This window comes from Leptidea sinapis, chromosome 9, assembly GCF_905404315.1.
Source record: "Leptidea sinapis chromosome 9, ilLepSina1.1, whole genome shotgun sequence".
In the NCBI taxonomy this organism is placed as follows: domain Eukaryota; kingdom Metazoa; phylum Arthropoda; class Insecta; order Lepidoptera; family Pieridae; genus Leptidea; species Leptidea sinapis.
In genome coordinates, this window is record NC_066273.1 from 1,203,929 (window position 1) to 1,217,658 (window position 13,730).

The window sequence follows — 13,730 nt, forward strand, 5'->3', positions numbered from 1 at the left end:
AAAACACTTAGTTGGTTCCATTTTGCGTGTGTGTTAACCAGTTACTAGAACCAGCCCAGCTCCTTCCAGAAGTTCACTTTCTATCTGTTTGCAGACTTCTTGCATTCTCTAATGTTATTGCCCGTCGGTTGGCCACTCCAATACTACCAATGCTACGTCTTCCGGTACGTGGTCATTCGAGGACTTTACTGCCCTAACGGCCATCTGTCCATCGAACTATGTGCCGCAACCATCTGGGCTATGTCAGTGACTTCATAAACTTGACTAATCCAATGATCCGCGACAACTCAAAAGCTACACAAACATATCAAGTTTTTTTTGTACTTTTAGTTTGTGTATGGCTTTTTTAGGAGTTATCATTTAGGTTGATTATATATTATACCATAATAAATATGTGTCATCTGGACCGTTTGAGCGCTGGGGTGTATCCCTAGAAGCGGTGGTTCAATTCTCGCGCATAAATCATCCATAAATGTTTAAAAATTTAATAAAGAGTGAGATTTATTCATAAGGTCCAAAAGTATTATTGATAAAGTAAAAATGATAGACGCTAACATAAAAACAACATATTTACAACAGTTTTTACTAAATAACTTAGATTGCACTTAATAGTATATAGATCGTTAAGCAGAGTACAAGAATTGCAGTGGTGTAATGAGTGACGTAATATTTGGGTGAGTGACCGCTGTTGCCGTACTGGCATACTTTTATCTGGCACAAAACTACGAGTTTCGGTAATAGATTTTGTACGTTGACTAATATCAATTTGTTTGCTTTGCTTTTAAATGTTCATGTTATTTTAGATACAAGTGGGAGGTTCCTTTGCACAGGATGCCGGCTAGATTATGGTTATCACAACGGCGTCTTTTTCTGCCGTGAAGCAGTAAGTAAATAAAGTAAAGGTTTTTCAAGAATCCTGAGCGACACTGAATTGTTATGTTGTTCGTTTTGTAGAAGTAGGGCAATACATGGAGGTTCCCTAATTATTATTAATAATAGATTAAAATGTAAAAATAGAAGAGATATTGTTAATCTCTCTGTAGAACAACTAATTGAGACAGCTTGTATAGAACTAGAGTAATTTATTATTGTAAGTGTATACCGCCCCCCCACTGCATCATATGAACAATTCCAACATAGAATGGAGGAGGTACTATTAAAATTTAGCAAAACCAGCAAGTCAATTATATTGTGTGGAGATTTTAATATAAACTTGCTTGAACCTTCGGCCAATTGTACTAGCCTTAAAATTTTTTTTCAAAGTTTTAATTTGTTCAATGTATTTTGGGAACCTACTAGAATCACTTCTACAACAGCAACCTGTTTAGATAATATTTTTACAGATGTTACTATTACTAGTAAACTCATAATTAATAATCTTCAGTCCTACCATTGTGGGCAACTTATAAAAGTAAATACAAGATTGGACAATGTCAGACCAAAAAAGGTGACGATTATACCAGTTACGGGTAGCCGTCTTGAGAGGCTTAGAAATAATTTGGTAAATACGATACCATTTTTACACTGTGGTGAAACTGCTAATTTTCACTATAACTTAGTCTTCAATTCCTTCTGTGAGGAATTTGACAGGATTTTTACTCCAGTAACGGTGACAGTAAACAACAAACATTGTTTTAATGATTGAGCAACAATGGGTATCCACAAAAGTCGTAAACGCTTATATGACCTTTATTATGAGAAACATTACAATAATGGTGAAGAATTTAAAATATATGTAAAAAAATACTCCAAGCTCTTTAAAGTAGTTTGTCATGAAGCGAAAACACGTTTCATTGCAGATAAAATTAAAAACAATAATAATAAAGTATAAGCGACTTGGAGTGTAATTAACAATTAAACTGGTAGATCGAATTGCCGTAACACCTCTATCTGTTCAAATTTTAATAATCGCGAAATTGCAAATGAATTTGATAAATACTTCTCCGAAATCCCGATTGTCACGACCAAAGACCTTAACTCTTCGTCAAAAGCAGCATATGATAAGCTTAAATTACACGTACCAGTATCTTCCACTGATTTGAAATTTAAGTATGTTACAGGTAGCGATATAATTAAAATATTCAAATTAATTAACCTAAAAGTACAAAAGACCTATGGGGCCATTCGACTAATATTATAAAATACATAATTGAAATTGTAGCACCTGAATTAGCAATAATATTTAATGAATGCATAGATGAAGTTGTGTTCCCTGACCTCATGAAAGCAAAGTTATACCTTTGCTTAAATCGGGCAGTTCTTTTGACCCTGCTAATTTCAGACCTATTTCAGTGCTGCCTGTTTTTAGTAGAATTTTTGAAAAATTTTTGCTTCAACAGCTACAAATGCATTTTTGTAAATTAATGAACAAAAATCAGTTTGGTTTCACTAGGGGCTTATCAACAATTAATGCGGGTACTAGACTCATTGAGCACATCTCTGACGCCTGGGAAGAGTCACAGGATGCATTGGGTATTTTTTGTGATTTGTCCAAAGCATTTGACTGCGTCCACCATGAAACTTTACTCCTAAAACTAAAACATTATGGAGTGAAAAATAGAGCCCTAAATCTGTTAAAATCATATTTAAGCGAAAGAGTTCAGATAGTCGATGTAAATGGCAAACGGTCTTCGGGTAAACCTGTGGGAATAGGTGTTTCTCGGTCCTTTCTTGTTTCTTATATATATTAACAATCTACCGTTTGTGGTAGATGATAGCCATGAGATTGTATTGTTTGCTGATGATACTTCACTTATTTTTAAAGTGAAGCGACGTGCGGATATTGATGACGAGGTAAACAATGCACTCTCAAAGATAGTGCGTTGGTTTGAGACGAATATCCTGCACTTAAACAGTAAAAAATAATAAAGTGTATACGGTTTATTACACCAAACATAGCGGAGGTACAAACCAACGTACTTATAAATGACCAGAGATTGGAACTTGTGGACACTGCGGTCATCTTGGGTATCACGTTAGATAAAAAGCTTCAGTGGGGTCCACATATTGCCCATCTAGCAGATAGACTCAGCTCTGCGGCATATGCAGTTAGAAAGATTAGAGAGTACACGAATGTTGCGACCGCTAGATTAGTGTACTTTGGTTATTTTCACAGCATCATGACGAACGGTATATTACTATGGGGTCATGCTGCTGACATTGATAAAGTGTTTGCACTGCAAAAGAGAGCTGTTCGTGCTATATATCAGCTTGGTTATAGACAGTCTCTCAAAGAAAAATTTAAAGAAATAAATATTATGACTGTTCATTGTCAGTACATTTATGAAAATTTAATATATGTTCACAAAAATCGTCACCTTTTTGCTCTTAATACTGATTTTCATAATTATAATACTAGAAATAAGGGATTGCTTGTACTAATTCTAGTAGGCTTCATAAGATACATAATAGCTTTAAGGGTAAATGAAACTTCTACAATAAAGTCCCAGCCACTGTTCAGGCATTATCTATAAATAAATTTAAATGTTTTATAAAAAAATGGCTCTGTCGGAAATCCTATTACTCCACTGAATATCTAAACGATCGGACAGCCTGGGACTTGATTGTGATTATTTTATAGCGATAGAAATGACTGTACAATATTGTATATTTTTATTGAAAAGAGCGCAAAAAAAAAGGAATGCTGGGAGAGTTTCTTGCGCCGCTTTTTCTCTCTCAGAGCGCCATTTGTTTCCGAAGCGGTAGTAGTATCTAGTAGTTTAAGAAATTACATCAAAAAGCATTCTAAAGGAATCAATTTTGAAAAAATAAATGCCTTTATGCCTTTATGGGCAGGGCGTATCAATTGCCATCAGCTGGACGTCCTGCTCGTTTCGTCCCTTATTATCATAAGCAAAAAAAAATTTACAAGCCAGGCTACCTAACTCGGGACCTGAGTCGAGAAGCGAACATTCTCTCTCTCCGCGTCTCCTACCCCGACGTCGTCAGGGTTAGCAGATTGAACACCCATAGAATATAATTCATTATTAAACTGTTAAGCTTGTTTTCATACATTTTATTCTAGCATCTGAAACTAACACATTTAATAATAATTATTACTAATATATTTTTTAGTTGTACGGAATATAAAAAAGTTAAAGGGGGACTATGCTCTTTTCTGGAACGTCACTAAGTCGTATCGGTTAGGGAAAACAGCAACTGGTAATTGAAACCACAAAGACACTGTATAAGGAAAGAAAATTCTTATAAAACGCGCGGTTGTGGACTGCCAGTCGTCAACGTGATGCAGGTTGTATTTTGGACGTAATGTCCGGTGATGAAATTCGGCCGCTGGTATCAACCCGAACAGCTCCTCTGAGCACTCCCCGTAATTCCCACAAAAAAATAGTAAAATGTTGAAATAAAAAGATGGATTAACAACATAATATTTATTTGAACTTAACAATTACATAATAAATTATTAATAAATACTCAAGTATGTTATTACCCTAAGAAATTGACTGATAATTTATAAATCTTTACAAGTAAATTAATGATAGATCCTCTAGGCTGGAAACACCATGTTTGGTGGAACATGTTTGAGGAACTTGTTAGCGATGTCTTCAAGCACCATGGATAGTGCTGTCTCCACCGCTGGTTGGACTTCCTTAGTCAACTCCATAGCATGCATGTGCACTATATGCTTCGTCACCATTTCTGTGAATTAAAAGGCATAAAAGGCATTCATTTTCTCAAAATTGATTCCTTTAGAATTCTTTTTGATGTTATTTCTAACACTTACACCGCTTCAGAAACAAATGACGCACTGAGAGAGAAGAAGCAGCGCAAGAAACTCTTTAATATTTTTTTTATTATTTATTGAATATATAATAATTACCAGGTACGTACTCTAAGATAATTAATACGTCTAGATAGAGCCTTTTACTGCTAGACAAACGATAAAACAGGCCGGGTATATTACTTTAGTGTGCGTGCATTGCTCAAAATAGAGGCCAACTGTCAACCTCATTTTTTACCGAGTTTTCACAGCTGTCACAACCTAAATTTATAAGTGATCTTAGGCCTTTATATTTATTTACGTGGTGAATTTTAGTAAATCTCCAAACTAACTTTAAATATTGTATCTATTATCAGTATCTTCACATACCCATTTCCCCCGTGGTGGAGTGAGCTTCTTTCAGACTGGCGTCGACAGGTCCGGTGCATCGCATCTTGACGTTAGCGTCTTTAATCACGATTCTCTTGTGAACCTTCGCACCTACTGCTTCTAGGGCTGCCGTACAGTAAGCTGTTAAAAAAATATTATGTTATTCTATATGTAGTTCATTTAATCTTCAAAGCTGCTTTTGTTAAACGAGTACCAGTATTTTCACTAGTTTCTTCTAACAGGACGCTTCTTTTATTTATTGAAGTGAAAACTTGTTAAGGTTCGTTGTTGTAGGTTTGGAAGTCGATGAAACGAAAAAGCGAGACAGTAGAAAGAGACAGGACACAAATTCATAAAATTTGACGTGGGATAAAATGAGATAGGAAGCATTATGCAGTGTTTTGGTACCAGGGGATGGTTGAAGAAGAGATCGTCTTACCTATGACGCGAGTATAGCTTAATATATTCTGACGTTATGCGCACGATGATCACTATAAAGACACCAGGAGAACATAAATATGGTAGCGGTGATAGTAATGTCTTTCATAGCGGTTGAAATCATGTGTTATCCTAGCAAATTGCACCAGGGCTTCATATGCAATTTAGAGTTTTAATGTAAATTTTGCATCGGATACAGCGATTCCGTTGATTGAGTTTTTGGACGCCATATATTTGAAAATATGCAGCAGTCGCACTGTATCAAAAACAGTAATTGACGCAGTATCCCGAAGATATATTGACCATATTAAAACCAAAGTATTTATTTCTTGCTACCACCACTAGCTTTATCGAAATTATATGATCTGAGTCTGAATTAATCTTTGAAATAAATATGAATAAAATGTTAAATAATTATCAAACTTTGTATAAACTGTGTATTTTTAAAATCTGTTTATAATTTTTTTTCTTAAGTCTGTTTGGTATGCAATCAAGTGTCTTTCAATATTAAGTATACCTAAGGAGTGTCATAGTAATTTATTACGTAATATAGTATGCTATTACGGCTACAATTACAGCCACTCGATAGTGAAGCACTTGTGTTATGTTGACGGGCGCAGTAGATGTACTCGGGTTTACTGATGCACATATAATATAATGTAATATACATTAATTGTTGATATCCAAATTGTTGAAATCATAATTTTGCGCGGCGGCCATCTTGGATTTAAAAAAAAAACTTGCACGATACAAGACTAGTAGGGAAGCCCGAGAGTAAGAAATACTCTCCCTCAATCGGTGTCAATCGCTCTCTCCCTTGAACAAAAACCTCCGCCTCTTCTTGAATAAGATTCTCAAATTTCCGTGACGCTGTATTCCGTTTCATTTGTAAAAAATTACCCTCATGCGCCTAAAGAAGTATTACTTCAAAATGCATAAAAATATCACAGCATTTCGTACTCTTGCGCAACTATAAGTTTTATAAAATATTACGCGGTCCTTCCGGGGTGGGGTCGTTGACCCGCATCACTTAGCTAGTGTCTCAGCCATGCCCGCGTCGAACGTATATCTAACGCTATAGATATATACGTTCGAGCACTTTTTGCCTAAAGTGTTGGGAAAACCTCGCCTTAACAGTTAACTTACTGAAATTTGCATAAATCAATCCAGTGGACTCTACTGGCAACATCTGGAACTCTCCGATCACCACGTATTCTCCAGACATCATCAGATGTGGTAGACTTATGTTACCGCTGACTCTTAACTCATCTGGATAAACGCTGGAATGATAACAAATAATTCATGTACTTTACATTTTAGAGAAGTAATTTGTTTATGATGATCCCCGAAAATGTATTACTAAATTCAATATTATTGTTAAAAAAAATAAAAAACACGCTTTTTATATAAAACCGAGCTGAAAACTATAGATTTTGCAAATAAAAAATGGAATAATTTTATCAGATAAATGTATTGTCACCCGTCCTCGATAAATATACGAAGTTTAAACGAAATCTGGCCGTTAAAAGTGGGTCTAAATCGCGCCCAGATGAGTCGGTTACAAACAAACAAACATACAGGTGAAGCTAATAAAAAGCGTGTAAAAAACATTTGTGTGGTAAAGGTTATTATAACATAAATGATTTTCTTATTGATACCACAGACTGGGAATGGAGCGAATGCCCTCAGGCTATTTAATTATAAATTTTAGTGTACGATATTTTATATTGTAACGAAATTAAGAAAAAAGAGCCCGCTGAGTTTGTTGCGCCCGTAGGCCCAAGCGAAATGAAGCAGTATCAATGTGGTCTTTTATGACCACATACCTTTCCCGCCGCGTCAGTGTCATTCTGTCAACTTTCAGGACAATCAGTGCGCGAAATTTAATTGAAAAATGACTTACTGTGCAGTGAAAGGGTGTCACAAAGCGTCTTATAACAAAAATTATGATAAGAAAATCGCATTTCACACCTAAATACTATTTCAAAACTTTTAATTTAAGCTAATACATTCGTCAAAACAGCAAAATATTTTGTAAACAAGACAGACGCCATTAAAAAATATGTTGCCAGCTATGAAAGTACTAAATACCCCGAGATGCTCCGCTGGGATAGATTTTTGTGTTTATTGGTAGATAGGAGGCAGTAATGTAGGACGCCACATGATGTTATAAGTATTCAAAGTCAAATAATCTCAGTTCAATTATGCTTAAACTAAGCGATTTAATAAGTCACTATAAATATTTCTTTTAAATTACTGAATTAACCATAATATGTTCGGAAAAAGTTGAGCTCGTGAGACCATTAACGGCCACTCTTTTTAACCGACTTCAAAAAAGGAGGAAGTTCTCAATATGTCGGTATATTTTTGAAGTGAAACTTCTTTATCAACGTATGAGAGAAATTTTATTGCAAATCGTCACGATTTTTGGTTACGCGCCATTTTGTTTTTTTAAATCCAACATTGCCGCCGCGCAAATTTATGATTTTAATGGATACCTCGGATACGATATCCATATTTGTTGAAATCATAATTTTGCACGGCGGCTATCTTGGATTTCAAACGTGATCCCAAATTCGTTCTCTGCACCCTCGAGAACCTCGGATACGATATCCATATTGTTGAAATCATAATTTTGCACGGCGGCCATCTTGGATTTAAAAAATGATCCCAAATTCGTTCTCTGCACCCTCGAGAACCTCGGATACGATATCCATATTGTTGAAATCATAATTTTGCACGGCGGCCATCTTGGATTTAAAAAATGATCCCAAATTCGTTCTCTGCACCTGATATAGCTGGGAACGGCGCCTCAATCGTCTCGCTTTTTCGTTTCATCGAGTTTCAAAAAACAACAATTCTAAAGAACTTCTTTACTTACATGAAGTGTAAGTACATAATTGTTGCAACAATAATTATTAAATACGTGATGTTTTTATTAAATTCTTAATTTATATTTTATTTCTTCTTTATTTATTACATATAAGCCAGTATTTCTTACAATTTACTGATTTAGGGAAATGTCTATTCACTTGCAACATTATTTGGCTGTCTGTGTGCGTGTTGGCGAATGTAAGTATGTGACGCACACGCACACATTATTTAAAATATTACTTCTTTATTGACAGGAACTATGAATGAAACTAACGTTCTGAGCGTTATTATTCTATGTTGGAATATACTACTATATGTATAAATCTGCTGCGTCTGTCCGTCATTACATTTTTTGTGAAACTTATGATAAATAAACATTTAACGAGTCATTCACATAAATTTTAATATTTCATGAATTTTTTGTTGGTCTATCAATACCTATCTATAATATAAATAGGCTTGAATTCCATACAAATGTCCTCGACTATTTGCCTTGGTTTTTTACTATAGATCAATTTTTTAATTCAAATAAGATTAACACGTCGGTCTTACTATCCTTTTCTCGAAGCAGATCAGGCCATTTTCGACCCCCTATAACTAAGTTGTGAATTTTAGTAACCAAACAGGCGTTGTTATATGGTATGAACAAAATTTCATTCAATTTAAACCAGTAACTTAAGAATAAAAACTAGTCAAAGTTTCTTAATTTCGTCAATTACTGACCGACTGACAGACCGATCATCAAAACTCTAAGGCACTTCTAGCAGACATAGAAGCTTAAACTAAACAAATTTAGAATACAATTAGTATTTAGTGTACAAATCAAGGAAAAACCAAAATAAGTGCAATATGGGTCTTTTATAAAATATATGGGAATACAAAGTAATTAATGCAGTTTGTGCTTTTGCATGCTTTTGAGAATAACCAGTCTGGGCGACTTACATTTTTTTAAATGAAAATACAGGATGAGACGAGCAGGACGTTCAGCTGATGATAATTGATACGTCTCCCCATTACAATGCAGTGCCGCTCAGGATTCTTGAAAGGCCCAAAAATCCTGAGCGGCACTACAATTGCGGTCGTCACCTCGAGACATAAGTTTCAAGTCTCATTTGCCCAGTAATTTCATTAGCTACGGCGCCCTTCAGACCGAAACACACTAATGTTTATTGTTTACATATTACTGCTTCACGGCAGAAATAGGCGCCGTTGTGGTACCCATAATCTAGCCGGCATCCTGTGCAAGGAGCCCCCCACTGGTAACATAACTGGTACATCTAATTAATGTTGACTTTGGAAGTATTAAAGTGCAATAATCCTCAATTTGTGATAGACTAAGAAGCATTTTATTTCAAGACTTATCCCCATGTAACTTAAGTGATTATGTGAGGAATAGCGAGTTCACTTATTCTAAGCTAAAAATATTTTAATATTAAATAATTATTATTCTGAATATATCCATTTAAAATAAAAAAAATAACATATAATAGCATGTCTGAATTAAATAGCAAAGGAGACGAAACGAAATAAAAACAAAGAAAAAAAATATAAATAATGAAAAAATGACACAATGAGACACCCAGGCTATGCTCATTAGTAAAAGGCATTACCTAGAGTATGTGGCCATGATCAGCGGCACTCATTCCCAAGAAATGTCTTATTCGTAGCTGAATCACTAATAATAGCACCTGAAAAGCAAAATAAGAACCCTACCTACAAAAATAAGAAAAGCTAATAAGACAGAGTGTGGGCTTTAAGAAAATCCGTTGTTGGTGTTCAATACTTACACTGCTACAATAACTTAAGACGTAGAAGGACCCTTAAGTTAGGACTGAATAAATTGACCGACTCGGTATTACATGGGCCCTGCAACTTTTTAGGGTAGAAGAGCAGAGTTATGTTTTCGATGGCTCTTTATTTGTAAAAAAAAATATTTATGAAGAATGTCACACAATTTGCAACTATCTTCACAAAGTCAGGATCAAATAAACTTTATTATATTTAATAAATTTAGCCTTAAACTAAGTGTTTTGAATTGTCATGAAAAATGGTAAAGTTCTTTAAATTACAGAATCTAAAAAAGAATATGTTTGAAAAAAGTAGAGCTCGTAAGAAGAACATACAAGAAACTCAACGGCCACTCTTTTTAAATCTAATAGAGTATTTTAATATATATAATGTAACAAATTATTATGTAAGGTGCTAATATATTATGAATAGTGCTGAAAGTTAAAAGCGTTTTAACTATTAAATATTTCATGAAATTACTAATGAATAAATTGTATATATATTAATCTAACTCTAAATTGGATGATTCGTGAACATAACGGTCGTGATCTTACTGTCTTAAGGACAGTAATTAATTTAATTAACAGAATGCGGTTACTAAGTAGTCAGTAACCGCATCCAACACATTATCAGTAGGAGACTCCTTTGAATAGGATGCCGGCTAGATTATGGGTACCACAACGGCGCCTATTTCTGCCGTGAAGTAGTAATGTGCCGAAGTTAGTGAAATTACTGGGCAAATGAAACTTAACATCTTATGTCTCAAGGTGACGAGCTCAATTGTAGTAGCGCTTTTTGGGTTTTTCAAGAAGCCTGAGCGGCACTACATTGTAATGGGCAGGGCGTATCAATTACCATGAGCTATACGTATTGCTCGTCTCGTATCTTATTTAAAAAAACACGTACAATGATTTTTGTGGAGTTGATTACCGGTTGCTGTTATCCCGATACTATATATACGACTGAGGGGCCTTCAAAAAAAGAACATATTTTAAAGGCCGGCAACGCATCTCTTAACTCCTGGTATTGTGGATGTTGCCGAGCCTCTTGCCCGTTTACCCTCTCGTATATAAAAAAATATTCAAATAAAAAGTGTTGGAAAGGAATTCATTTTTGAGAAAATAATGCGTCAATTAAAAGTCACCAATTAGATCGTGTTATTCTTGACAATGAAGTGAAATGAAGACGTAGTGTTGGTAGGCCTCCCACAAGATGGACCGACGATCTGGTCAAGATCGCCGGAATAGATTGTATGAGGGTATCGCAGGACCGATCGTCATGGCGATCTTTGGGGGAGGCCTTTGTCCAGCAGTGGACGTCTTCCAGCTGAAATGATGATGCTGATGATTCTTGATAACACTTACTCTAAGCTGTTGAATGTGTAGTTCGTGAGTCCTTCCAGAGAGACATCGGAGAGCCACGCGTCGTATTTGAACCTGTTCTGTGGCATATTGTGCTGGCGGAGTCGAATGCTTGGTATTTTGAGAGGTTCCAGGGGTTGGATCCCAAACGATTGAATGCCATGCGCGAGCAATTTTCTGGCTTGTTCTGCAACTCTGATGATGCATCCCGAAACTCCTGGATCACTGTAGTGGCATACTGGTTTCTGTGCTGGGAGATGATATAAAAATAATGAAATTTCGCAACTGAAATAGCACTCTGCTTCATGTAGTTAAAATTTAAAGTAATATTATAGATAATAAAAAAGTTATATATATATAAATGAATCAAGTCATATTAAAACAAAGATATATTGAACATGCCACAAATTACACCCTAACAAGCTTCGACTGCTATACATTACCGCATTTACTGCAGTTGTTGAAAATATTCTTGGTCAATAAGCAGCAATGTAAAATATAAATTCAGTTCAAGTATGATGAATTTAGAACCTGATTCAGACACTTTTTTGATAAAGCTCGTAATAAAAATAATATGAGCAATGGATCATTCGATTCGGAATAACGTCTAGATAAAAATAGAAAATGTATGATAAAAGTTGCAATTGAAATTAATTGATATGAAAAAAAAAAGATATCATTTAGTTTTTCGTTAATAACACAAAAGAATATTATTAAAATTTAAGAGATGTTATTAATTTTATTTATAATTGTAAATAATATCGCTATCAATATATTTAGAGTTCCGGGAGTCGGATTTCTCCCTCTTTAAGGATCTCTTTTTCAAAATTTATTATTTTTTAGTTTTTGAGTTACTTACAAAAAAGTAAATGCTATGTTTTTTGTCTTAATTTGCTAATAACAATTGCAATTTTTATGTGCTAACACATAGTTTCGATACATTTTTCTAGACGTTATTCTGAATCTGACGAGCCATCGCTCTTATGTTTAGAAGCTGTATCAAGAATAGACTAGCCTAATAGTTTATCTTTTATCAGGTTATCAATATATCTTTATTTTCGTTAATGTAATGCTTCAATAAAAAGTCAATTATTTTCTCAAAATTGATTCCTTTAGAATTCCTTTTGATGTCATTTCTAATATACTAGATACTACTACCGCCTTACAGCAAAAAACTCTCCCAGGATTCTTCATTGCTATTGCTATAAAATAATTATAAACTAGTCACAGGCTGTCCGATCACTTAAATATTCAGCTGTGGAGTAATAGGATTTACGACATAGCCACTTTTTTTATAAAAGATTTAAATTTATTTGTAGATAATGCCTGAACAGTGGCTGGGACTTAAAGTGTATACATTTACCCTTAAAGCCTATCTTATGAAGCCTGGTAGAATTAGTTACAAGCAATCCCTTAATTCTAGTGTTATAATAATGAAAAATCACTATTAAGAGCAAAAAGGCGACGATTTTTCAGAACGTATATTAAGTTTTCATAAATGTACTGACAATGAAATAATACCTATATTTATTTATATTGTATGTTGATGCACTTAATATACTCAATAACTCAAAATAATAATATATAAAAAACGTTTGGGTATTTTTGGTGCAACACTTTACAAATATCGTAATTAAAATAATTTGTAAAGCGATGAAGCTGTAAATGTCAATTTAAAAGAGTGGCAATGAGTCTATTGCCACCTTCCCCAAAATGGTGATAAATTGTAAAATTTTATAATACAACTTAATAAGTGTCATTTCTTTGACCTAAATGATCAAACGATATTGATTTGATTTGATTTAATTGCTTCCTGAACCTAATCCAAACATATTTTATAACTTACCAATTTGTTCCATTTTGTCATCAGTACCATCTTTACTCACATGTTTACCCAAAACACAACCAAGACTTACAACTAATACAAACTTAACGATAGATTTCAACATATTGACCGCAACTCGACCGAGCACATCTAGATATGTTTACAAATCAATTCATTGAGTCTTTATAATAGTGCCGGACTAGTTCTAGTATAGGCCATATGTGGTAGAGATTCGGCCTCGCACCTAAGGTCTACAGGAGATGAATACTTGCAAGACTAATGACCTTAAGTGGATTGCAATGATCGTATCTAACTAGGTTTTGAGATATGCAAAAAC

The 13,730-nt window shown here is 34.5% G+C and overlaps 1 protein-coding gene across 1 annotated transcript; it reads right to left on the reverse strand.

Moving 5' to 3' along the window:
• Positions 1-4,504: 4,504 nt before the first annotated feature.
• On the reverse strand, positions 4,505-13,529 carry LOC126966071 (uncharacterized). The gene is made up of 5 exons (XM_050809946.1): positions 13,415-13,529; positions 11,572-11,818; positions 6,692-6,825; positions 5,108-5,248; positions 4,505-4,656 (listed from the first exon to the last, which is right to left on the reverse strand). The coding sequence occupies exons 1-5, from the start codon at positions 13,515-13,517 to the stop codon at positions 4,505-4,507; spliced, it is 777 nt and encodes a 258-aa protein (XP_050665903.1). The 5' UTR covers positions 13,518-13,529.
• Between the last annotated feature and the right edge of the window lie 201 nt (positions 13,530-13,730).